Source organism: Triturus cristatus, chromosome 8 (assembly GCF_964204655.1).
Source record: "Triturus cristatus chromosome 8, aTriCri1.1, whole genome shotgun sequence".
NCBI classification, from domain to species: Eukaryota; Metazoa; Chordata; class Amphibia; order Caudata; family Salamandridae; genus Triturus; species Triturus cristatus.
The window spans coordinates 1,471,312,544-1,471,340,388 of NC_140591.1; the positions used below are offsets into that span (position 1 = coordinate 1,471,312,544).

The following is a 27,845-nucleotide window of genomic DNA, read 5'->3' on the forward strand; positions in this document are numbered from 1 at the left end:
GCAGAGAGCTAGAACCACAACGATGCCATAATACAAGTTGTTTATTTCATGTACTGAATACGTATCGTAGGTATGTCAAGTTTGATGCCCAGATCAGGAAAAAGCTTAAAGATGACCCGATGGGCAAGAGACAAGCGGCGTCGACCAGCACCATGAAACAAGGAGCATGGGAATGGACCGGAGGCCACAGCGGTTATGAGTCGAGAACAGGTCAAGCATGGTTTGCAGGGACAAAGTCTCCTCAGGGAAGATCTTCCGCAGCAGACAACTAATAAGGAGTGAGGCACAGTAATCCAGGAAAAACAGAATCATGGCCTGGACTGAAATGCACATTCAGCAATGTTCTCTCAAGATTAAACAAAAAAGCATTAATCAACAAGTGTAATGGCATTTTGATCACCATACTAGGGTCTGCCTACCATAATAGTGAGGCTTGTCAAGAGAGACCTGGAAAGGAGCAGACCTAGCATGTGGGGCCCAGTTAAAGTCGATCGCGCCTGTCCTATAACATTAGGTCAAAACAAGGCGAAACAAAGCTGAAAAGACGGACTTCCACGTCATCAACCTTACATTCCATTCCACGCTATCAAACCTACATTCCATTGCATTTTCTCAATCATCAAAATTTGGGCATGCAGCATCACAACCACAGAAAAGGTTTTAAATTGTATTATTTTTTTTAATTGCCTAACAAAAAAAAAATGAATGTGTGTCCTCATGTAACGTAACTGGTGCTATGTAAAGCGCTCTGATACCGGATTGGATTCGGGTCAAGTTCACGCTATATAAAACTCTGCAAAAAAATATATATATATTAGTTTAAAGCTCAGCAATGTCAAAAGATCAAAATAGGTCACTCATTGTTTTTAAATTAAGTGCCCAATCTAAGCTACCAGGACTACTACTACAGAAACGTTTAGCTTAGGCAACCACAGGATTTAAGGGTTTTCCTTAAATCTGCCAGACAGGGCATCGCTCGACTGCTAGCGACCTCGGATATCAACAGAGTGCACGCGGAGGGTTCAGCCGGAGGGGATCTGGCAGGGGCGTGTCCTCGCGAAGAATGCAGTAAAGCAGTCTTCCTGCATTCCAGCTGTCCCGCATCCTTGGAAGGCACCCAGACTTCAAGGGCTGGGTTTTCACGCCAACATGCATCTGTCACTTTCAGGGCCAGCAACCAGCTCTCAAGAATCCACATCCACTTTGGTTGATTGGCACTTTGGGTAACCAGTGGCCTACCCCTACCAGATTTTTTTCCAGATAATAAATATATTCAATGCATAGTGGCCAATCCTGAAACTCATACCACATTTCTAAATCATGCAGGACCATTCGCAAAGTGCAAACCTGCATTCATCAAGAACATTTTTGTTTTGTTTAAAAACACAAAACTTGTTAATTATGCTTTATTCATAAACTGTAGGTTGCGGCATACCACCATCATCATGAAAGTTGCATGGCAGAAGCAGTATGTTTTATGCCCACCGCTGCATTAGTGGAGCAACACTCAACATTAGTTGGATAGTCCTGAGACAATTTCAAGGCAAATTTCAAAGATAAATAAATAGAACACGTGAACCTTGCCAAGTTCACATTTCATGTACAGCATCTGGTTGTGTTACACTATAAGCAGCGACCTCCTAGGCAGACCCTTGCACAAGGACTTCACTTGTCCTGACAGTGTCGCCTTGTTTCTCGACCAGCGTAGTCTCATCCAAGTCTTACATTCAAATGTCTTATATTCCACATAATTCTGCTAGCCACATAACTGAAAAGCACAAAAGTATCTACAAAAAATAGAATTCCAAAGAAGAGATATCCTGGTGGAGCCCTAACAGAGAACTGGAGGATATCTTGTTTACAACAAGCAACCTGATTTGCGAGTACCTTTGAAAACTAAAATTCAGAATAATACTGCATAAAGGGGGACATTGTGCCGGGTAAGCAAGGGATTCCGTCGAGTAGAGTAGATCTCCCTCTAGTGCCAAAACAGACATCCTGTAATCCTCACCTGGCATGGGTGACCCTAAAAGCGTGGCTAGAGCCCACAAAAAGTAACTACAGTAGCATCGGCGGATCCTCAGTTATGACGAAGGAGTTTTGGCCCCTCTGCCAGCACAGATGCAAACCTTGTAAAATAAAATAACACAGGTTTATTATCATTTTATTTTACTTCGTAGGGCCGGGTCTAGGGGGCGGGGCATTGTGATGATGGCATAGGAGGAGCGGTGAGCATTGCTGCTCAGTGCGCATGTGGGTTTGGCCAGCCGAACCGACATGCGCACTGAGAGGTCTCCAACCTGAGCTGCGCTGCGGTTTGGAGACAGCAGGCATAAACTCCCAGTTCTTGTGGGAGCGCAAATCCAGGGTGCTCAGGCCAATCCCGGCGCTTTGCTCATGCTGCCAGCAGCTTGAGAGGAAAGTCTGGATTGGCCATATCTGGGAGCCTCAGCCTATGCTGCAGAGGATCAGAAAAGCGACAATGCAGCAGATGAGGTCTTTTTATTTTTGTTGCGTGTGCTGTTGTCGTCTGCCCCACCTGGCGCTGCCCCGCCACTTTTCCCCGATACCAGCTGTTCCTGAACAATAGTGAATATGCTTATTAGAAGACTTTATTCGGGTTCGATGTGGTTTAATTGTGCTGCACTTGAAAGTGTCACACTTATACAATTCAATGGTGCTCACGTAACTCTCCCTCAATGGAAGAAGGACTCCAGCCACAATCAGTGCAAGCGACCGTCCACCAATCTGAAAATACATTTTGTATTCTTCCAACTGCAACCACAACGTGGAGCAGCTCAGTTAGCAGCCACACTCTGCATCATGGGAATGTTAACCAGGCAAAGGACAATCTTGTGTGCCTCTATGTCCTGAAAGACAAACTCGATCCCCTGAAAATCTCCACTAGCTCCCACCAGCATCAGCACCACTGGCCGCCCTTTCCAGAGTACACGCGCAGCCCTTCCTCCATTACATCCTTGAGTGATGACGCAAGCTTTCACTGGGTGTTCGCCAACTCCTTTCCAAAATCAACAAACACCAGACTCAATAACCATAATACTGAGAAAAATAAATAGAAACAAATGACTCAGTATCAATAGACTTGTAACCGAAAAAACAACAAAAAGATATGGTGGTGTAAGGTAGAATAAGGAGCCAAACTTAAAGCAAGTGAGGCCACCCAATAAATTACTGAACAGACAAAAATAGTTGAAACTTGAGAAAGAAAAAAAAGTAGACACGCTGCATAGGGAGTACACAAGACAGAAAGGCGAAGCTCGTGCAAGCAAAACACAAGTCAAACCCTTTTGAGTGATATTAACTAAAACATGAAAAATAGAGAGCAGACATGAAATACTATAAAAAAAAATACAAAAAATAATGTTCGAAAAGCATAGGGTTGAAAATTAAAAACTGATATAATTCAACATCACATACATTGGTATAAAAACTCAACATATCCCCAGGCCTCAGGGGATGAGGGCCCATATGCGCTGAAAAACTATACGCGCAAGAGCGCACCGCTGTTGTCAAGCGTCAGCCTTTTTGGGGGATGCTCATGGTTCCTAGATCCACCACCTCTTCTTCCATGAACCACAAATGTACAAGAAGTCACTGTCAACTAATATCGCTTCTGCAACCCACCTCTTATGACCCAAATCACCCAACCCACCTCTTATGACCCAAATCACCCAACCCACCTCTCATCACCCAAAACTCCCGCTGTCAAGGTAGCAGAAATTAAGGTAAATCCATTAATTTCTAACATGTAATGTGAATGTGTTCAAATCTGTAAACAAACACCCAAACACGATAAAAGACACATAAAAAAAACCCGAGGGACAGAACACTTATTACATAAGACAGGGCAAGAAGACAACAGAATAAAAAAGATACTAAACAAAGGTAAACTATCAACACAATCGGGGGCTGACCGAGTGGGAAAAGAAAAACACAGGCACCAAGACTAGATCGAGAGTGAGAAGGAGGCAAATGTAATGATGCATTATCACTAGAGCTGCAGCAGGCACGATTTTTTTATTTATTTTTTTAATTGGGAGACCAAACACCCCCCAACACGCCCATGCTACAGACGGCGGGAGATCTTACTTTATCCATCAACGTTTGATCGTCAGACATCTTGCAACCCAGGGGTGGAATTGTCCATCAGAAGAAGTGCCCGGACACAGTGCTAGACAAACTCTTACTTTTTTTTAGGAATCCCTACCGTGCCATCTACCACGACAGAAGGCTCACATTTTCAAAGCGCACTCCGAGGTCAGAAAAACCAGATCAACAAATATTCACAAACCTACGTAAACACCTACCAAGTCACAGAAATCTATAAAAACTAAAAAACGCTGAAAAACCAAAAAAAGTGGATATCTGTGGATTTAAACATTGTATAAGGCCATTACCAACAAGCATAGGCAACACCAACAAGTCTGGCGTCAACTGCCAGCCATGATGGCGTTGTCAGTGCTTAAGGAATCTGCTGGGCCATCAATAAAATAAAGAAAACACTGACTAAAAGTAAAAATAATTTTCTGATATCAAAATGACCCATTGTTTTAATAGTTGCTGCCGCTGACAGACTAATTGGTGTGCAGATGTTCTCAATGTGAGAGGGCAGAATACCATCACTCACACTGAAGTTAGCCAATGACTGAAGACCGCAGACCCACTGCCTCATGCTGTAGAGGGTGGAACAAAAATGTGAATGACACAACAACAGACCAACGGAAGAAGAGGGCTGACTGAAAGGCCCTCCCTACAAGTACCATGTACTTTTTGTAAAATCAAAGAGGTCCTGTTCAACACCAGACCGAAAAAACTACACCTTAATACTCGGTGTACGTGCTAAATGCATTTAACTTTTACAAGAGTTTCTTTAACTTTGTCAGCCTTATTAAAACAGATTTTAAAAAATGCCTGCTGGTTTGATTCTATTCGCTCCACAAAAAACAATGGACAGAGTTTGTCTTGTATTAATTTCAGTTATGCTTTCCAGCTGGGCCGACGCTACAACAGCCGAATGCAGGAAATCGAGGGAGGAAATTCCAGCGTTAGTTCCCGGAGCTGGGTGAACCAAATGTTCTTCCAAAAAACACGGACATCCGAACAGGAGTTTGCAGCAACTTTCTGTAACCTCACCTCATGTCTTCCAGCAAATCGCATTCCGCCTGGTGCTTGGCCTGCAGCTTTGTCATCTGTTCAGCTTGAATATTTTTCAGCTCTTGTGTAACTTTCACCTAGGAAGACAGACCAAAGTACCAGGGATTAATTCAGTGTGTCCTGCATCACATGAATAACTTAACCCAAAACAGAAACGAATCGAGAAGGTATTGATTAGGATTCCACTGCAATATCATTGGCACCATTAGATAATGTTGAATAACGTAATATCCTTCCTAATCAGATAGAGACTGCTTACATCAACCTGTATCCGGCACAGTACTGTTGGATGGCACCACACAAGCAAGTGGCGGCAGCCCCCAGTCTAAAGTGGTAGGGCAGCGCGAGGAGGCAGGGGAGATAAAATACAATAAAAAGACTTACAGGCTGCTTCCACTAATGCGCACTCCTTGCTCCTCTTGTCCTGACAGTCAATAGGTGACAAAGCACAGGCTCCTCACCCAATCCAGAAGCTGCTCTCATGCTATATTCAGCATGAGAGAAGCGCCGGGAGTGGCCTGATCAGGCTGTACTGACACTCGCTCAGGCACAGGGAAGCCTGTACTTTGTCCCCAACCGGCTGTGCAACACGGCTGGGCTGGAGAAACATAGGAGCGCATGTCCGTGGCTGCCCAAGACGGACGGCCAACCTGACATGTGCACTTAATAGTGCCCACCACTCCTCCTCCCTATCATGGCCCGGCCCCGCCCTAGAAGCATCAGCTTTGTGGCTCAGATAGTGATAAATAAAATTATAGTAACATTGTTTTATTATCATTTTATTTATCATCTGCGGTCTGAGCAGTGGGGCAACGCTCCTCCGCCATTCCGGAGGAGCCGCCCCTGCAGATATCTGTAGCGTTTTTCAAAAAAGAGAACCCTAGCACGGTATGTTGCCTTCACCACAGTCTTTGCAAAACAGGTAAGTAGCACGCCGGGCCATTTTCAGGTACTTTACAATGCTGGCAAGAGATCGTAAGGGGTTTTTAGGGTTCAAGGATGGGTAGAGGAAAGGTGCTTTTGGATTTAGGGACGGATAGGGGTTATCGGGTACAGGATTTTTTTTGTGTTCAACGCTGCGTACGGGATAGTAAGGTGTTTTGGGATAAGTAGGAGTAGTAAGGGATTTGCAGGGTTCAGGGAGTGGTAGCAAGTAATTTACAGGGTTGGGTAGGGAGGTTTTAGGGTTTAAGCATAGTAGGGATAAAAAGAGTTTCGGGATGGTGGGAGTAAGGGGGAAGCAAAAGAATTTTAATGTCAGGATATGGTAAGGGGGTGTGTATATATATATATATATATATATATATATATATATATATATATATATATATATATATATATATATATATATATATATGAGAATGTGCGTCTGTGAGCGTGTATTGGTGGCTCCCCATTTAGAAAGGAAAATATACATTTATAAAAAGTGAAGAAGTGGGGGAATTTAAGAAGATGGTAAAATATATAGGTACTCGCCACCAATTTTGCGTGTTAACTGTTCCATCAGTAAAGGGAGGGGGTTGTTTAGGTCTGCTCCAGACACAGATGAGCGAAGCTGTGAAATAAACTGGCTCACAAAGGGAGGCTAGATGGACAATTTCAAAGGCAGCAAGCACTAAAGTGCTTTTCAATAGAACAGTATTTTATCATACAGGTTCCTTCTTATTAGCACCAAAAAGCTGCATTGGTTTTGAACACTACTCTTTGCACCACTTCCCCCAACAACACAATAATGTAAGTTTATAGCTTTGTATGGGGCGGGGGCTGATGTCCTGCCATGAATCATCCTTCTAGATGATGTGTAACTGCGCCATTTACCTCCGTTCTTATAGCTCCCATACACTTGGGGTGGGAAGAAATGAAGGTAGGTCTCCCCATTGAAATTCAATGACGGCCTTGTTGGGCAGGGGCTGCGGATTCTTTGTTCTTCCTGAGCACTGCGGGTTTGTCAGATGGGAAGTGTTAACTGTGGGGCAGCAGTTTCTATTGCTCAGGTGAGAAGTTTCTAGGCGGAGATTTTCCTTTTGTGCATCCGATTCCTGCTACAGGAAGACGCAATGACAGCCAGATGCAGGATTCAAACTTCACTGTGCCTATGTTGTGGGGGCTTCAAACTGGAGGGACCAGTGCCAACTGCCCATGAGAAGCAATACTGTTACACAAAATCACTATCCTTTATCTCACCCTGACTGCAGGGATGTGGAATTCCTATAGCCTGATGCCCAGGACATATTGTTTGGGGTCAAGGGCAACAAGTTTTAATGTGCATTTTGTCCTTGGGACAAGCAGGCCCAACCCCCTGCAGCACAAACCCTTTGGCTGCCAGTTTACAGTACCACATTAAGGATCAGGGAAGGGCACTGCCTGCAGTTAAGGTAATATTTGTGTGCATATGTTAATGCTGTTCAAACTTGTATTTATGGTTCATTAATTGAAAGCCTTTATTATCGGGGTGAGCGCTCTCAGTAAATGTAAGTTCTGACTGCACTACTGACAGTGGTTCCAGTATAAAAAGGTGTACACACGGTTTCAAAGTTTAGCAATATAAGGCTATGTATAATGCTCCCAGAATGCTCTCTGATTAGATGCAAATATTTGCAGAAGCTTGAAAGCAAGATTAATGATTCTTTTCTTTCAATATAAAATGTACCTAAAAAATGAACGTAGGAAAACATTTTTTTGCTAAACTACTGTAAAATTTCAGGTACCATTTCTTTGCAGCATCGTTTAGTAAAATGTGTTGATGCATCGTAGTATGTCCCCAAAATATTCATATTAGAAAATCAGTGTAACCAGCTTCAATAAGATTTTGGAAAACAAAAATAAACAAGCATTGGCAAAGCCAGTAGGTCTGAAATAGTGGTCAGCTTTTTATTTGTGGCAACGCGTGACTTGTTTTGGCAAGGGTTTTGTAAAACCTTATTGATGTGAGAGCTGCCGGACCCTCACCATTATAACAAACATTGGCAAAATCAAAAAATTGTTTTTGGTCTCAAAAAAGCACATACCGCCACATTAGTTACTGGCACTGAACAAAACTACTTTGTGTGCCGATATGCTCCTTGTGAAAGAGCAGAATACTGTCACTCACCGTGAAGCCAACCGATACAGAGCGAGAGAGAGAATTTTAATAAACACAAAAGGTCATGATCAACGCCAGACCAAATTAGGGGCCCAATTATTTAAAGAAGGCCTCAAAAGTGGACCCTTGGTATATGTCCTTGCATTAAGGGCAGCTATGTGGCTTTCCTGAATTCACAAGAATTTACAGCAGTAGGGCAAGAAATAGTACTCCTAAAAAATATTTGTGAACTGCATTTTAGCATGAGCAAATGTGCATGCGCAGATTTGCTCATGCAAAAACCTGAGTGTTTGCAAGTTTATTTTCCCTCCAACCACGTTTTTCCCACCTCTGGAAGAAGGTTTATGTCTGCCATTGTCAGGAGTAAATTTCCAACATTTCTCAGTATTGAGAAAGATTAGAGACGAGTTGTTGAAAAACTCTAAAAACATGCAAGTTAGTAGATTTGCACAGACTCAAAAGGACATTCCAACCCTGGAACTATTGTTTACCACTACCTTCAGTCACAGTATGTAGATCTGCGGAAACGTAGCAACATAAAGGGATTGCTAGTATTCAAACACTACTATGGTATGAGCCCTGGCATAATCAGAGAGACTATACAAGAGGTCTTTTATAATGAGATTGCTGCCAAAATGTGTCGCCGCACAACATGGCACCAAAGGGACAAGTGGAGTTTGTTACAGGACAAGTAGATTTATGAAGCAACCTGCTCCATGGACAAGTAGATATTTTAATAAATTCCACACCCCTGACCACAATTAAAATACAGCTCCTGTTTTCTGGTTTCCTTCTAAACTAAATCATATTTATTTCACTGCATTTACTCGTAGGTGATGCTGGTCTGTGTGAACGCGGGGGTTCTCATGGGTGCAGTGGTATTGTAACACATGCAAACAATGTTTTCTTCTACAGTTGTGCACACTATGGCAGAAAGCCTCCACAATATTCCTAAAAACCCTGCATGAAAAAACAACCTCGATGGGAAACTTCGCAATGTTGGCTCTCCTTTGTCCCTTTAAATGACCCTCTCCTCCTTTCCATCCTCTGCATGTCTCCTCTCTCCGAGCAGACTCTGCTCTAAGTCACATGTATGTTTGCCTTAATTACCATGATTGCATCTCTGCAAAATGACAACATGTATGAAGAATTAAATACATGAATTGATGTATACAACAAAATGAACTTCTCAATTATTTACAATTTGAAGAACCTATTTTCATAGGACTTTTGGAGTGCCCAAGGGGGACACATCCCAGCAAGGGAGTGCAACATCAATCTCTGCAAATTGCCCACACATTATTTCAAAGATGGGAACCTCGCCTTTAAACGTCATACCCTCCCACCTTAACATTACCTAGTCTCCTGTAGCTTGTCTAATAATACTGCCAACCAATGCATGAAATCCTCATACACCCCTCTCCCACTACAGATCACACCTAATTTCCTACTATGTAATCTACCACACAGAAACTGGAGTAAAGACATTGAATGGTTCATTTAGGAGCACAAGACGAATCCCAACAACCAACAATAACAAAAAAGAAAACAGTAACTCTGTGAACCAGAGAAGAGTGCTGCCCAACGCAAAGCACGACAATGCCTCGTCAGGGTAGTAAGTGTTATATAATGCAATCACAATACAATATATAACCCACGCTAAAACATACAATCATAACAGTCAGCAGTCAGACAGTCGATGGAAGTTCATAGAGGCAGCCTCATAATTCCCTTTACTGCTCGACACTTCTACACTTACATAAGACAACACTTCTAAGGGTCATATCCATTACCGAGCAGTGTACTAGTCCACACCGTTTACCCTCTGATCAAGCACAGAATTACTGAAGAGATCTGCCACAAGCTCTAACCATCGGAGGACTCAAGTTTGGTCCAACACTGCAGTCCCGACTAGCAACCTGCTACGGCCACTTCATGGCATCTCATGATGCCAGTCAGATTGGGGATGCTCTTAACGTCCATCTCTGCAGATTGCTCCACCATTCCCCACTTTTAACCTATCCCTTCTCAGGACCATAAACATTATAGACAACCCAGTGCAGTAACCAGGTAAGTGGACTAAGAACATAGGAAATACCATCAAGCATTGGCAAAGCCAATAGGTCTCGCCTATGCAAGAGCTATTGGCTTTGCCAATATGTTTTAGCAATGCTGTACATCAGAGTGGCTGCTATTCAGCATGGTGAAATGTTAGTAGGGTAAAGGAGAGTGGAGTGATAAGAAGTGGAATAGAGTGGCATGGAGTAGTACATAGTAGGGTTGAGTGGCGAGGAGAGAAGTGAAGAGGAGTGAAGTTGAGTGTCATGGAGTAGCGTACAGCGTTGTGGAGTGTCATGGAGGGAGTAGAGTGTTGTAGAGTTGAGTGCCGTAGAGTGGAGCACATTGTCAGAGTTGAGTAAAGTGTTGTAGAGTGGAGTGACACAGAGTGTAAGGGAGCAGAGTGGAGTGGCTTAGAGGTTGTTGCGTAGAGTGGTGTACAGGAGAGTAGATTGTCAGAGTGGAGTGGCATAGAATAGAGTGGGGTAAAGTGGCATGGAGTGGCATAGAATGGCACAGAGTGAAGTACAGTGCTTTATAGTGGAGTGGCATAGCGTGGAGTAGAGTGTCAGTGTAGCAGAGTTTAATGACGTAGAGCATCACAGAGTGGAGAATCGTGTAGCAGAGTGGCCTAGAGGAAAGTGGCGTAAAGTACAGTGGTGCTGAGAAGATTGGTGTAGAGTGCAGTTGTGTAGAGTGCACTGGGTTTTTTTAAATAAAGAGGTGTAGTGTGCAGTGATGTAGAGTAGCGTAGAGTCTAGTGGCATAGAGTAGAGCAATTAAGAGTAGATCGCAGTGGGGTACAGTGGAGTGGCACAGATGGAGTAGAGTTGTGCAGATTGGAGAAGAGTGGCGTAGAGTGAAATGGCGTGGAGTGATGCAGGATGGAGTGCAAAAGAGTGGCTATAGAGCTGAGTGGGTCAGAGTACAGTGTAGTGGTATAGAGGGCAGTCATGAGGAGTAGAGTGTCAGAGTGCAGGGTCATAGAGTGGTGCAGGGAGCAGTGACGTAGAGTACAGCGGTGCAGAGTAGAATAGAATACAGTGGCATAAAATAGAATGTTGTAGAGTATAGTGGTGTGAAGTGCAGTGGCGCAAAGAAGCTGGAGTAGATGCAGTGGCGTAGGGTGCATTGGTTTTGAGTAAAGTGGCATAGAGCATTAGTTTAGAGAGCAGTGGTTTAGAGTACAGTGGCATAGCACTCTAGTGCAATGGTGTAGAGCAGAGTGCCGTAGAGTGCAGCAGCACTGAGTATAGTGGCATACAGTGCAGTGGTGCAGAGTAGATTGACAGAGTGCAGCGGCATAGAGTGCAGCGGCATAGAGTGCAGTGGAGTGGCACTGAGTGCAATAGAGTGGTGCAGACTGCCGTAGCAGAGTAGATTGATTGTTTCAGAGTAGAGTGAAGGCGTAGAATGGCATAGGGTGCAGAGTGGTTTAAAGTGGATTAGCATAGAGTGCAGTGGTGTAGAATTCAGTGGCAGAGAGTGCAGTGTTGCAGAGTATACTGTTGTAGAGTGCAGTAGTGTATAGCAAAGTGGCATGGAGTTCAGTGGTGCCGAGTAGAGTGGCGTAGAGTGCAGTGATGCAGAGTAGAATAGAGTGGCATAGAGTGCAGTGATGCAGAGTAGAATAGAGTGGCATAGAGTGCAGTGACGCAGAGTAGAATAGAGTGGCATAGAGTGCGGTGACGCAGAGTAGAATAGAGTGGCATAGAATGCAGTGATGCGAAGTAGAACAGTGGTGTAGAGTGCGGTGAGGCAGAGTAGGATAGAGTGGCATAGAATGCAGTGATGCAGAGTAGAATAGAGTGGCATAGAGTGCAGTGATGCAGAGTAGAATAGAGTGGCATAGAGTGCGGTGACGCAGAGTAGAATAGAGTGGCATAGAATGCAGTGATGCGGAGTAGAACAGTGGTGTAGAGTGCGGTGAGGCAGAGTAGGATAGAGTGGCATAGAATGCAGTGATGCAGAGTAGAATAGAGTGGCGTGGAGTGATTTGGTGCAGAGTAGATTGTTGTAGATCGCATTTGTTTTGAGTAAAGTGGTGTAGAGTGCAGTAGCACGGAGTGCAGAGTTGCAGAGTATGGTGGCACGCAGTGGTATAGGGTGCACTGGTGAAGAGTGCAGTGGTGCATAGTAGAGTAGTGTGGGGTAGAGTGCACTGGCGTGGAGTGGTGTAGACTAAAGAGGCGTAGAGTGGAGTGCAGTGACGCAGAGTGTAGAGTCATGCAGAGTAGAGTGCGGCGCTGTGGAATGGTGCAGAGTAGAGTGGGTGTGGTGGGGTTAACGTGGAGTATGCATGGTATTGTAGGGTTATATCCTGAGAAGCTGCGAAGAACACAGTTGCTGAGGGTCTAAGCCAGATCAGGGCTCAAGAAAGAACTCTTTTCCAAGGTTTCCTGTGCCTCTTTCCAAAACGTAGTGTACTGCCATTACAGACAACATCTTCAATTGAAATTACCATTACATTTGCACTCACATACAGTTTTACTGATAAAACTATATATCCAATGTATTGATTTGATCGTCAGCACATTTACAGACATTTAACATTTTGTTGTGTGCTAGAACAAAATATTAACCTCTGTACAGCCTCCCTCAACCGGACACCCACTAGCCAGCCTGACTGTCACATAAATCCTCTCACTTTGAAGTCAGGGAAAGAAAAATAAACACCAAGCTTCCTGGAAGACACAGCCTGACATCTGACCTCTGTCTTTGAATGCACAGCAAATGTGACAAGATAAGAACAAGATTTAAAGGCCTGTTTACAGAAGAATACAGTAAATGGGTTTGTAGCAATAGAAGGGATGGCCAGCCTAAAACAAATAAAGCCAGCAAACAGAAAGCCAGAAAATGCGAGTACCAAACAGCAAAGCCAACGGGAAGCAACGGGAAGAAGGCATTCTAGGTCAGCTTTCTGAATGTCCCCAAGATGTCTTCAGCAAATCAGACAGCTGGGCTGTACTGTCTGGTAGGTAGCTGCTTAAAGCTGCCAGCTTACTGAAGAACGTAAACTGCTTGCCACACTTGATCGCTCCGCGTCCCATAATATGATAACCACACCTCGAAGGTTGACAAGCACACATGGAAACACTTCCCACACAGGATCAAAAGAAAGACAACATCCTTCCAACCACACAGCCTACATGGTGCACCCATGCAGGCAAGCGCTTAAGCGCCCCACATAGGGTTAGTAAGCGCAATAGAAATGATACAATGGAATAGGGCACTATAATAGTGCATTGTAAAGGTCAATGCGTTGAATTATATGCGTTGTAATGTATGGACCGCATGTTAATGTTTCGCGTTGTAAAAGGCTGCATTGTAAGAACTGACAGTCCCCAGGCACATAACGGGGCCTGGTGTCTCCTGGAAAAGGGCTACATCGAGAGACAGACAGACAGACAGACAGACAGACAGACAGACAGACAGACAGACAGACAGACGACCACAAAGGACGGATTTGAAACAATGAATAAAACATGCCCTCATTCCCAATCCAGTTTATTAAATTTCCACGCCGTCGTCTGGGCTTTGAACGTACGTATTGGCAGAGTCCATGTAAAAGCGTGCTCGCTTTCGCGCCTACAGATATTTAGTGGGTTGCTAGGAGCTAGAAATAAAATATAAAAGTCCATCAACAGCACACTTCACCCCAAAAACAAAACGCAGACGGCTTGATTTTCGGCCCTAGTCCTCAACGCATAGGACACAAAGGGGCGACAGGCCAGGCGCCTCTGGGGACGTGTGTGGGAACATTTTGAGATGAACCGATGGTTTTCTGTCGTGCACTGAGAGTGCAGTCAGTAAACACGGGCGAGACACACACCACGTGTCTCTGCCACAAAACCGGTGATCAAAACAACAACAGCGTCAACCACCCATCAGCTCTATCGAGATTCAGCAAATAAACACATTGTGGTCTTTCCTGGACAGCTTCTTGTGGTTTTGAAGGCACCAGGCTACAAATCGTAAAAAGAACAGCAAATGGCGCTGAAAGTGCAAGTAAACCACGTTTCTGAACTCTCTTTGTTTTGTAGGCAATTCAGAGAGACACCAAACTGAAATGGGTCTTAGGACTCGGCGGCCGTGTTATCCCGCACAATACTACTTAATCAAACTACGAATCAATAATCGAAGAGTTAATGGACTTGATCCAGGCGTTGATGTATCTGCAGGTGGCACAAACTTATGGAATACCGCATTAACTCTCGTTTACAGCGGAAGGAGTCTGCGGTTTCAGCCGCATCCCAAGCAGAGAGGAAGCAACCTGCACCGCACTGATTTACGAGAGTTGAAAAACTGTAGGCCACAAGGTCATTCATGTACCTACCTACAGACAAGAATGTTTAAAGTGGCCGGATTGATTTTGAAACAGTTTGCATGGGCAGAGTACATAGAAATGGTGGTAGGGCCAGCGCGCCGACCTCTTACTGGACAAGCCTGTGTGTAATCCTGAGATTGCAGGTTCAAAATCCAGCAGGGGGGGGACTCAGCCTTTCATCCTACAGATGACGATACAAATTTTTTTTTTTTTTTAAGTCGCGGTAAGACTGCTCTCTTTTTACAGTGCTCTGATAAGGAATATTAAATCTACAAAAAGATAGTTGTTACGGGCTCCTTACTCACTGGCGCATTAGTTTGATAGGAGTCGTCATTTTGGGGACAAAGGTATCGGATTGGATAAACTGAGTCCGACAAGAATGAAGCCGTAGATGTTCTAACGCATAGCTAGGGCCACTGGAATTATGCGGTTGTGCGGCCACAGTGATTTTCACATTATCATAGATTTGCCGCATAATCAATCATCAGTGGCATAACCTGCAGAGTTTTAACCCCCAAAACATGTTTCTAGCTCTAACAGTTCAAAAGTTACAAAAAATGTAGCGACACGTTGACCGCAGTGGAAGGCTCTTTACATAGCTGGACAGGTCAACCTTTCCGTGGCTTATTGCTACGTTAGTGTGTTAAACAGGTTCTAATGAGATGCAACTAATACCCAGACAGTGTTACCAAGTTTAAAAACGTTGACATAATGATCCAATACTATTAAGAATGTGCCACATTCGGCCGCTCAATTTGCCTTTTCTTGCAGCATAATTTACTCAACGGTGCCGCATAATTTGTCCCTCTCTTGCCGCATAATTGGAGTGGCCCTGTCCATAGCCCACGCAGCCCCAGGAGTATAATTCAAGTTTGCCCATAGGACATCAAGGCCAAGGGCCAAAGATACCAAATTAAGTAATGTGAATAAAAAAAAAACATCAAAATAGGAACTTATTTACATGTTCAGTTCCCGGGTTATGTTGCGTCTGGTGGTTTAATGGGTCCACTGAAGGGGACTGTGTTCAACCTCATGGTCACAGGTTCAAATCCCAGTAGGTCCACTAAGTCTTTCATCCTTCTGAGTTTGATAAAATGAGTACCATTGAGTTGGGTAACAAACATCTGTTATTCAGCGCCAAGAGGCCCTTCTGGGTAATGTTATGTCATGTCAGAGGTCATACTGGAAAAAGAGACAGAGCTGGCTGCCCACCGCCTCGATGGAGACCACTGGTCCAGCAGATACCTGTACATGAAACAGAGCAGGATGTCACACACCAACTAAAGGACCAGAAATTACCCAGCGCCATGAAAATCACCCAACAGCTCCATCAGCGGATGCACCCACTATTTTCTACCCACCACTTAACAGGAGCAGATAAAACAACAGCTGAAATCGATAAAATGAATACCGCCAAGGGATGTTATCGCAACCCCAGTTAGGTACAGTGTTGTGAAGTCTCAAGACTTTAGTTGGCACACAAAGCAGATCAACAATACTAGCATGTAGCTGATCTGTTAAGAACACTGGCGCAAATATACATCAATGCACTGCTGTGTCTAAAATCATCAAATATTCACAGTATTAAAACCAGGAAGCTGCCAAATTCAGTCCAAGACTCTTAAACCAGCAAAGAGAAGAATTGTTCCTTTTTGGCAAAAAAAAAAGTTGGACCCATTTCTCCTGAACCTACAAAATCTCAACGCCTTCTCCACTGCTCCTGCGCCATCACTCACATGGCTGGAATGCAGCCTCAACCCTGTCCTAGAGTTTATCCCACACATAAACAAGATGCCTAAAGAACTGGGTTCGAGTCTCGGCAGGGACGCTCACCATCCTGTGATTCTGGGCAAATCACTTTAATCTCCCCGTGCCTAACAAAAATGAATGTGTCCATGGTGCCCATGTAAAGCGCGAGGAAATTAAAACTGGCCTGATCGCTTTGCATGCGCGTAGCATCCTGGGGCCAGCGGCCAATCTTGCAATGAGTTCTGATTATTAGAAATCTTCTTCCAAAATTGCCATCACGTGTCTTCATGCTTGCACATATATGAGATTGCAAAAAAGCACTGGTAAGGCCAGTAGCTCAGCATTTTACTGCCGGAACCCATTGGCTGTGCCAATGCTTGTTTATGTCTATTTGTTGTATAAAAAGCACCCGTGGACACTCCCTGTTCTTGGCTGCGTAATATACATATATAAATAAATGAATGGATCAGGGAGAAACCCCCTGTTCTGGTGGAATCTGGCTGTATTCCTTCATGACACACTGCCCTCTCCTCAGCTCTACTGCCTCGCCCATCCCTTTCCTTTGGCCTTTCCTAACTTGCTGCCTCTGCAGAGCTCTCTTACCACAAGGGCTGAGGTGAAATAAATACAGAATAAAAATCTACGACCGCCTGAAATGGCATGCAGCCCACATAAGGGTACTATCCAGGCATGATTAATTGAGTGCCTATTTCCAAGCGGGTTGGGTAATACATATGACAATAATACACCTGCCACTTGCCAGGCCTCACATTGGGAATATATTCAATCCAAACAAAGCCAGCATTGCAGGGCCCTTCCCCCCACTGACTGCCTGTATGGAGGGTGCAATACACACCGGAGCCGGCTCTCGGAGGGGAGGGGCGCTGCAATGCAGACAAGCACACAGACCTGCCAGAAGAGAGACTCCTATTTTTAAACCAAAGGACTTGGAGCTAAAAGGACAGCCCTTCAGTACAGCATCAGCTGCATGCAAGAAAAAAAAACAATGCCCCTGGGGCACCGGGCAGCGTGAAAACATGATGGCAATGTGGGACCGCAGCTCACAAAAACAGGCCTGCACATGTGTGTGCTGCTAACCCCTGCAACTAAACAATTACTTCCCACACACATCTAACCCCCAGAGACCAAGCTGAGGGTGCCAGCGACATGATGCGCATGCGTAGCCACTATGCTGAGTCGGGCCCTTGCTCATGAAGAGAATATGCAATGGCATAGAGCGTCCACCCTTGCACCAGAATAAACCAACACACAGCGGGTAAAATCGGGGACAGTGCAGACCCCCGAGAACGTGCTAGCGAGCTCCTTAACACCACCGTGTGGATACTTCGGACACAGTCCGCGACACCCTCCCGTTTTCAATAGTTCAAGTTGACAAATCTAGAGACAACAGAATGCATGGGCTACTGGATTTAAAGAATGGCAACTGAAAGTTTGTGATTGTATGGCTGCGGTGCAATCCGCCAAAGGCTGCTGTATCATTTTCAATGACCTCAATAAAATGTTTCCAGCTCAAATGGATCCAAAGTTACTTTAATACAAACAAACAAAAACATATGCTGTGTGGCGGCACAATGGCATGCCACGTGCGCAGGTCAATTGGCCGCCATCGGTGGTTTATTAAAGAGGTGCAGCCAATGCCCAGACTTTATTTACATGAGCTAAAATGACAACATAGCAATATACTGCTATGCAAAGTGCCACGCTATGCAGCATAATGTATTCCTTCATTGTCCTAATTGCAGTGCCCCATGTCTAATGGCAGCAGAATCCCGGAGCCCCGAGATTTGAAGGGTGCCGACTAACCGAAGCCTGGGAACCCAAGTCCACAGAGGAATCTAACCCTAGAGCACGAAGGGTTAACTGCCCCAAAACTCAGGACCCCAAAAACAGCGCAGATCTTAAGCTCTAGACCCCATAGGTGCAGATTCCCTGATCCGTAGATCCCGAGGGTCCATCATTCACAAACTCTGGTATCTGAAGCCCTCAAAGTCCATGAACTGGAACCTGAAGGCTGCCATCACGCTAGGACCTCAGGATGGTAGGATCCATACACTCTGAGATGTAAGAGATTCCCAATCCCTGTGCCCTAAAATCCAGAACCCGAAAACCTTGCAATCTACTAGGCCAATGATCGAAAGTTTAGCTGGAGCCAAAGATCTGACAGCTTAAAAGTCTTTGAGCCAAAGAACTGAAAATGAAAGAGCTCCTGAAACCAAGAACTTTATGGCAGCGGAATCCCTTAGCCTGGATCCTTAAGGTAGGATGCTTCCAAAACCATAGTGTGCCAGGGCCTCGGATCTCCTGAAGGCGGGGATCTAGAAGGTGCAGAACACAAGCTTGGGGATCCAATGCTGCAGAATTCCCAAGCCTTGGATTTGGGAGGCGCAGAATACTGAAGCCTTGGGCGGGAGCTGACAGCAAAGACAAATCCCTGAACTCTAGGATCTCAGGGAAGTGTAGTCCTTGTTTGCTAAATGTAGAAGGCTGCGGAATCTATAAATGTCCGAGTCTGAGGCTACTGAAGTCAAGAAATCTGGGATATGAAGACTTAAGGCCGCCCACATCCTGGACTTCAGGACTCCCGCATCCTCGACTTCAGGACTCCCGCATCCTCGACTTCAGGACTCCCGCATCCTCGACTTCAGGACTCCCGCATCCTCGACTTCAGGACTCCCGCATCCTCGACTTCAGGACTCCCGCATCCTCGACTTCAGGACTCCCGCATCCTCGACTTCAGGACTCCCGCATCCTCGACTTCAGGACTCCCGCATCCTCGACTTCAGGACTCCCGCATCCTCGACTTCAGGACTCCCGCATCCTCGACTTCAGGACTCCCGCATCCTCGACTTCAGGACTCCCGCATCCTCGACTTCAGGACTCCCGCATCCTCGACTTCAGGACTCCCGCATCCTCGACTTCAGGACTCCCGCATCCTCGACTTCAGGACTCCCGCATCCTCGACTTCAGGACTCCCGCATCCTCGACTTCAGGACTCCCGCATCCTCGACTTCAGGACTCCCGCATCCTCGACTTCAGGACTCCCGCATCCTCGACTTCAGGAATCCCGCATCCTCGACTTCAGGACTCCCGCATCCTCGACTTCAGGACTCCCGCATCCTCGACTTCAGGACTCCCGCATCCCCGACTTCAGGCCACCCGCATCCCCGACTTCAGGCCACCCGCATCCCCGACTTCAGGCCACCCGCATCCCCGACTTCAGGCCACCCGCATCCCCGACTTCAGGCCACCCGCATCCCCGACTTCAGGCCACCCGCATCCCCGACTTCAGGCCACCCGCATCCTCGACTTCAGGCCACCCGCATCCTCGACTTCAGGCCACCCGCATCCTCGACTTCAGGCCACCCGCATCCTCGACTTCAGGCCACCCGCATCCTCGACTTCAGGCCACCCGCATCCTCGACTTCAGGCCACCCGCATCCTCGACTTCAGGCCACCCGCATCCTCGACTTCAGGCCACCCGCATCCTCGACTTCAGGCCACCCGCATCCTCGACTTCAGGCCACCCGCATCCCCGACTTCAGGCCACCCGCATCCCCGACTTCAGGCCACCCGCATCCCCGACTTCAGGCCACCCGCATCCTCGACTTCAGGCCACCCGCATCCTCGACTTCAGGTCTGATTGCTTTAGAGATCACATAGGACCCGAGGTTTAGCAGAAATCCCAAAGACAGGGATTAGTGATTCTGCATCTGTGATCCAGAGTATCTCAACGTTGCAGATTCTCTCAAGTCAAGCATCTGACACATTCATAGAGCATGACCCATAGCAGAACAAGCTGCAAAGTAATCGAGTCCTGTCATCTAGAAAATGCTGATTCTGGCAGGCGTGGAGGCTGCTGGCAGCAAAAGTCCTAAACTGGAGGCTGAGATTAAACCCTAGTGGCTGATGGCCGCAGAGTACGTTGTCTCTAGCGGCCAAAGGCTGCAGGCACAGAACCCTAGGGGCTGATGGCTGCAGAGTACCTAGTCTCTGGCGCCCAAAGGCAGTAAGCACTGAACCCTAGGGGCTAAAGGCTGCAGAGCACCTAGTCTCTGGCGCCCAAAGGCTGCAGGCACAGAGCCCTAGTGCCTGAAGGCTGCAGAGCACCTAGTCTCTGGCGCCCAAAGGCTGCAGGCACAGAACCCTTGGGGCTGATGGCTGCAGAGTACCTATCCTCTAGCACCCAAAGGCTGCAGGCACAGAACCCTAGGGGGCTGAAGGCTGCAGAGCACCTAGTCTCTGGCGCCCAAAGGCTGCCGACACAGAACCCTAGGGGCTGATGGCTGCAGAGTACCTAGCCTCTAGCACCCAAAGGCTGCAGACACAGAACCCTAGGGGCTGAAGGCTGCAAAGTACCTAGTTTCTAGTCTCCAGAGTCCAAAGGCTGCAGGCACAGAACCCTAGGGGCTGATGGCTGCAGAGTACCTAGCCTCTAGCGGCCAAAGGCTGCAGACGCAGAACCCTAGGGGCTGAGGGCTGCAGAGTACCTAGTCTCTGGCGCCCAAAGGCAGTAAGCACAGAACCCTAGGGGCTGAGAGCTGCAGAGCACCTAGTCTCTAGCACCCAAAGGCTGCAGACACAGAACCCTAGGGGGCTGAAGGCTGCAGAGTACCTAGACTCTAGCACCCAAAGGCTGCAGACACAGAACCCTAGGGGCTGAAGGCTGCAGAGCACCTAGTCTCTGGCGCCCAAAGGCTGCAGGCACAGAACCCTATGGGGCTGAGGGCTGCAGAGTACCTAGTCTCTAGCACCCAAACGCTGCAGACACAGAACCCTAGGGGGCTGAAGGCTGCAGAGTACCTAGTCTCTAGCACCCAAAGGCTGCAGACACAGAACCCTAGGGGCTGAAGGCTGCAGAGCACCTAGTCTCTGGCGCCCAAAGGCTGCAGGCACAGAACCCTAGGGGCTGAGAGCTGCAGAGCACCTAGTCTCTGGCGCCCAAAGGCTGCAGGCACAGAAGCCTAGGGGCTGATGGCTGCAGAGTACCTAGCCTTTAGCACCCAAAGGCTGGAGACACAGAACCCTAGGGGCTGAGGGCTGCAGAGTACGTTGTCTCTAGCGGCCAAAGGCTGCAGGCACAGAACCCTAGGGGCTGAAGGCTGCAGAGCACCTAGTCTCTGGCGCCCAAAGGCTGCAGGCACAGAACCCATGGGGCTGATGGCTGCAGAGTACCTAGCCTCTAGCACCCAAAGGCTGCAGACACAGAACCCTAGGGGCTGAGGGCTGCAGAGTACCTAGTCTCTGGCGCTCAAAGGCTGCAGGCACAGAACCCTCGGGGCTGAAGGCTGCAGAGCACCTAGTCTCTGGCGCCCAAAGGCTGCAGACACAGAACCCTAGGGGCTGAGGGCTGCCGAGTACCTAGTCTCTAGCACCCAAAGGCTGCAGACACAGAACCCTAGGGGCTCAAGGCTGCAAAGTACCTAGTCTTTAGCGCCCAAAAGCTGCAGACACAGAACCCTAGGGGCTGAAGGCTGCAAAGTACCTAGTTTCTAGTCTCCAGAGTCCAAAGGCTGCAGGCATAGAACCCTAGGGGCTGAAGGCTGCAGAGTACGTTGTCTCTAGCGGCCAAAGGCTGTAGACACAGAACCCTAGGGGCTGAAGGCTGCAGAGTACCCAGTCTCTAGCGGCCAAAGGCTGCAGGCACAGAACCCTAGGGGCTGATGGCTGCAGAGTACCTAGTCTCTGACGCCCAAAGGCTGCAGGCACAGAACCCTAGTGGCTGAAGGCTGCAGAGCACCTAGTCTCTGGCGCCCAAAGGCTGCAGACACAGAACCCTAGGGGCTGATGGCTGCAGAGCACCTAGTCTCTAGCGCCCAAAGACTGCAGGCACAGAACCCCCGGGGCTGAAGGCTGCAGAGTACCTAGTCTCTGGCGCCCAAAGGCTGTAGGCACAGAACCCTAGGGGCTGAGGGCTGCAGAGTACCTAGTCTCTGGTGCCCAAAGGCTGCAGACACAGAACCCTAGGGGCTGATGGCTGCAGAGTACCTAGCCTCTAGCACCCAAAGGCTGCAGACACAGAACCTTAGGGGCTGAGGGCTGCAGAGTACCTAGTCTCTAGCACCCAAAGGCTGCAGACACAGAACCCTAGGGGGCTGAAGGCTGTAGAGTACCTAGTCTCTAGCGGCCAAAGGCTGCAGACACAGAACCCTAGGGGTCTGAAGGCTGCAGAGTACCTAGTCTCTAGCACCCAAAGGCTGCAGACACAGAACCCTAGGGGCTGAGGGCTGCAGAGTACCTAGTCTCTAGCACCCAAAGGCTGCAGACACAGAACCCTAGGGGGCTGAAGGCTGTAGAGTACCTAGTCTCTAGCGGCCAAAGGCTGCAGACACAGAACCCTAGGGGCTGAGGGCTGCAGAGTACCTAGTCTCTGGTGCCCAAAGGCTGCAGACACAGAACCCTAGGGGCTGATGGCTGCAGAGTACCTAGCCTCTAGCACCCAAAGGCTGCAGACACAGAACCCTAGGGGCTGAGGGCTGCAGAGTACCTAGTCTCTCGCCCCCAAAGGCTGCAGACACAGAACCCTAGGGGGCTGAAGGCTGTAGAGTACGTTGTCTCTAGCGGCCAAAGGCTGCAGGCACAGAACCCTAGGGGCTGAAGGCTGCAGAGCACCTAGTCTCTGGCGCCCAAAGGCTGCAGGCACAGAACCCTAGGAGCTGATGGCTGCAGAGTACCCAGTCTCTAGCGGCCAAAGGCTGCAGGCACAGAACCCTAGGGGCTGATGGCTGCAGAGTACCTAGTCTCTGGCGCCCAAAGGCTACAGGCACAGAACCCTAGTGGCTGAAGGCTGCAGAGCACCTAGTCTCTGGCGCCCAAAGGCTGCAGACACAGAACCCTAGGGGCTGATGGCTGCAGAGCACCTAGTCTCTAGCGCCCAAAGACTGCAGGCACAGAACCCCCGGGGCTGAAGGCTGCAGAGTACCTAGTCTCTGGCGCCCAAAGGCTGTAGGCACAGAACCCTAGGGGCTGAGGGCTGCAGAGTACCTAGTCTCTGGTGCCCAAAGGCTGCAGACACAGAACCCTAGGGGCTGATGGCTGCAGAGTACCTAGCCTCTAGCACCCAAAGGCTGCAGACACAGAACCCTAGGGGCTGAGGGCTGCAGAGTACCTAGTCTCTAGCGCCCAAAGGCTGCAGACACAGAACCCTAGGGGGCTGAAGGCTGTAGAGTACCTAGTCTCCAGCGGCCAAAGGCTGCAGACACAGAACCCTAAGGGCTCAAGGCTGCAGAGTACCTAGTCTAGCGCCCAAAAGCTGCAGACACAGAACCCTAGGGGCTGAAGGCTGCAAAGTACGTTGTCTCTAGCGGCCAAATGCTGTAGACACAGAACCCTAGGGGCTGAAGGCTGCAGAGTACCCAGTCTCTAGCGGCCAAAGGCTTCAGGCACAGAACCCTAGGTGCTGAGGGCTGCAGAGTACCTAGTCTCTAGCTGCCAAAGGCTGCAGACACAGAACCCTAGGGGCAAAGGACTGCAGAGTACCTAGTCTCTAGCGGCCATAGGCTACAGACACAGAACCCTAGGGGATAAGGGCTGCAGAGTACCCAGTCTCTAGCTGTCAAAGGCTGCAGACACAGAACCCTAGGGGCTAAGGGCTGCAGAGTACCTAGTCTCTAGCCGCCATAGGCTGCAGACACAGAACCATAGGGGCTAAGGGCTGCAGAGTACCTAGTCTCTAGTGGCCAAAGGCTGCAGGCACAGAACCCTAGGGGCAAAGGGCGGCAGAGTACCTAGTCTCTAGCACCCAAAGGCTGCAGACAGAACCCTAGGGGCTGAAGGCTGCACAGTGCCTATGGCTGTAGATACAGAAGCCTGGGGGCTCAAGGCTGCACAGTGCCTAAACCTAAGCATCCAAAGGCTGCAGACACAGAACCCTGTGGGCTGATGGCTGCACAGTGCCTAAACTTAAGCGTCCAAAGGCTGCAGACACAAAACCCTAAGGGCTGATGGCTGCACAGTGCCTAGTCTCTAGCGCTCAAAGGCTGCAGACACAGAACCCTGTGGGGTGATGGCTGCACAGTGCCTAAACTTAAGCGTCCAAAGGCTGCAGACACAAAACCCTAAGGGCTGAAGGCTGCACAGTGCCTAGTCTTTAGCGCTCAAAGGCTGCAGGCACAGAATTCCAGGAGCTGAAGGCTGCAGAGTACCTAAACTTAAGCATCCAAAGGCTGCAGACACAGTACCCTGGGGGCTGAAGGCTGCACAGTGCCTAAACTTAAGCATTCAAAGGGTGTATAATGCCTTAAACCTAGAACCCAAAGGGTGCTCTATCCATGAACCCAGCGGGCTTCAGAGGTCAAATTCTCGAACCTGAACACTGCAGAATCCATAAACACTAGAATCTGTGAGCTTCAGTATCTGCAAACTTTAGGATAGGACTTCGGAATCCCTGTAAATTCCTAAAAACAAAGAGGGGAACGCTTGGGAATACCCGTATCCTAAAATTGAAGGCTTTGGAGTGATTTGAAGAACCCCCGAGCAGTGCAGAACCACTGACCCCCCTCAGGCTCCCATTCGCCCTACTGTCAGGGTGGCTCAGGCACATGCTGCAGTATCCTCGAGGCACCCCTGTGCTCACAGAAGGCTCCTGCATCCACTGCACCCCACCCCCAGCTGCATGGAAGAACCAGACTACGAACGGCCTGTCAAGAAGAAAGATCCTTAGCCCCCTGTCCTGTCCAGAAGCAGGATCCTCGTCCCCTGTCCTGAAGCTGTCCAGAAGCAGGATCCTCGACCCCTGTCCTGTCCAGAAGCAGGATCCTTACACTCTGTCCTGTCCAGAAGCAGGATCCTTACACTCTGTCCTGTCCAGAAGCAGGATCCTTACACTCTGTCCTGTCCAGAAGGAGGATCCTTACACACTGTCCTGTCCAGAAGGAGGATCCTTACACACTGTCCTGTCCAGAAGGAGGATCCTTACACACTGTCCTGTCCAGAAGCAGGATCCTTACACTCTGTCCTGTCCAGAAGCAGGATCCCTACACTCTGTCCTGTCCAGAAGGAGGATCCTTACACACTGTCCTGTCCAGAAGCAGGATCCTTATCCCCTGTCCTGACCAGAAGCAGGATCCTTACACTCTGTCCTGTCCAGAAGCAGGATCCTTACACTCTGTCCTGTCCAGAAGCAGGATCCTTACACACTGTCCTGTCCAGAAGCAGGATCCTTATCCCCTGTCCTGACCAGAAGCAGGATCCTTACACTCTGTCCTGTCCAGAAGCAGGATCCTTATCCCCTGTCCTGTCCAGAAGCAGGATCCTTACCTTCTGTCCGGTCCAGAAGCAGGATACTAACCCCTTGTCCTGTAAAGAATGATCCTTACTATCTGCCCTATCCAGAAGCAGAATCCTTACTCTCTGCCGTGTCCAAAAGCAGGATCCTAACCCCCTGTCCTGTCAAGAATGATCCTTACTATCTGCCCTATGCAGAATCAGAATCCTTACTCTCTGCCCTATCCAGAAGCAGAATCCTTACTCTCTGCCGTGTCCAAAAGCAGGATCCTAACCGCCTGTCCTGTCAAGAATGATCCTTACTATCTGCCATATACAGAATCAGAATCCTTACTCTCTGCCCAGTCCAGAAGCAGGATACTTACCCCCTGTCCTGTCCAGAAGCAGAATCCTTACTCTCTACCCAGTCCAGGAGCAGGATCCTTACCCCCTGTCCTGTCAAGGAAGATGCTTACCCTCTCCCTTCCCCAAAACCTATACACATCCTGCACAAACTCACAGTTATACTCGACCCAGGATACATGTTCCTGTGAAACACAGACTCATGCAGCATGGATCCGCCGCGAAAACATGCATGCACCCCCCAACCCAAAAACCAAAACAGTCTGCTTTCTCTAAGGGGTCCCTTTAGCAGGTTGTGTGTAGGGGCTGAAGGACCGAGTCCTCCCCTGGCTTTGGCAGACGTTGTGTCTGCCTGTGCTGCAGGACTCCTTTGGCCCTCTGAAGTGACCCCCTCTCAAGTGTCCACGCCCCCACCGCTTCCACGGTTGTCCGGCGCGCCGCAGACAGAGCCAAGGCTCACCTTTCTCGGCGGAGGCTGCATGGTGATCCTGCAGGTCCGGTGAGAACCATAAATCCCTTGTGTGGAGAGGAGCCTCCGGCGCTGCTCTGTCCCCCGCGCGGGGAGCCCGTCTCCGCTTCAGAGCGGCCCGGCGCCGGGGGAGCCGCTGCTCTGCTGCCGCCCTGCCCGCCTCAGCAGCGGCATCGCCGGTCTAGGCCCGCCCGGGTCTCCTCCATGCAGCAGCAGAGCGGACCCTGGCGGCCGGCGGCGAGGGAGGGAGGGAGAGCCCGCGGTGCACAACACAGAGAGGGCCGGGAGAATAACAGCGCAGCGGGGAGAGACGGGGAGGAGGTGCGCGGAGCCCGGGGAGGAGGAGGGACGGATGGGGGAGAGGAGGAGCGCAGAGCCCCGAGGAGGAGGGACGGAGGAGAGGGAGGAGGAGCGCAGAGTCCAGAGGAGGAGGGACAGCGGGTCCTGGAGGAGGGGCCCAGGAGATGCGGGAGGAGCCGGAGCAGGAGGTGCTGTTCCCAGGGAGGAGGGGTGGTACCCGGAGGGCTGACCTGGGCAGGAGGGGAGGTTTCTAGGAAAGTGGAGAGACGCATACCCTGGGAGGAGGAGGGAAAGGGGTTTCTAGGACGGGGGAGGAGGGCAGCAGAGATGGGGAGGAGGAGGGCTCACCCTGGAGGAGGGGTCACAGGCACATTGAAAGGGTCCCATCAAGGAGATGCTGAGGGTGTGGGGATGTCCCTGGTAACGAGGGAGGCAGAGACTGAGGGCCGGGGCATGGGGTGGAAGGAGGTGGGGGACAGTACACATTGAGACCCGGGGAGAAGGGGGCTGCAGGTACGCCTGGGGCAGGATATGGGACAGAGGGAGGTGAGTCCAGCAGGGGGAAGACCCCAGAGCCAGGAGAGGAGGGACACAGACAGACAGGAGGGAGGACCCAGGGCAGGAAAGGGGCCGGCAGATGGAGAGGGGGGTGCGAAGCACAGAAAGGAGGAGGGCTAGCCTGAAGAAGGCGGAGACACAGGCCCGAGGAGGGAAAAGTTCCTGGAAGAGGAGGGCAAACGGAATCTATGAGGAGGAGGAGGTGGGAAGAAGGCCTGGGAGGCGGGATGACTTCAGTTGTGAAGCAGACGGCGGGAGCCGTCAAACGCGGCTCGGGATGGGGGCGAAGGGGTGGGCTTCAAGAAAGGGACGAGAGGGGCAAAGGGCCTCTAGGAGCAGGGCGCCTGTGGCCGGGCAAACAGTGGACCTGACCAGAGAGAGCGAGAACTTCGAAAGAGAAGGCGGAAATGAAATAATTACTAGACTGATGTTTGTGGGCGGTAGTCTAGTCCGGTAGTCTAGTCCGGGATTCTCCCAGCCCAAACTAAGTTCTGTCTTATTAAAACTATTTTAAGTCCGTCAAAGAAAAAGAGCAGGAAGGA

The 27,845-nt window shown here is 49.0% G+C and overlaps 1 protein-coding gene across 4 annotated transcripts in view; it reads right to left on the minus strand.

The window, feature by feature from the left end:
- FCHSD2 (FCH and double SH3 domains 2) overlaps nt 1-26,802 on the minus strand; it is a 490,271-nt gene extending 463,469 nt beyond the window's left edge. For 3 of the 4 annotated variants that reach the window (XM_085623300.1, XM_085623301.1, XM_085623299.1), the window contains exons 1-2: nt 26,437-26,739; nt 5,155-5,252 (exon numbers count right to left, since the gene is read on the minus strand). In XM_085623300.1, coding sequence (XP_085479426.1) covers nt 5,155-5,252; nt 26,437-26,457 — 119 coding nt within the window. In that variant the 5' untranslated portion in view covers nt 26,458-26,739. Of the gene's footprint in view, nt 1-5,154; nt 5,253-26,436 lie in introns of all 4 variants that reach the window. The other variant, XM_085623302.1, reaches the window with a different exon arrangement.
- Between the last annotated feature and the right edge of the window lie 1,043 nt (nt 26,803-27,845).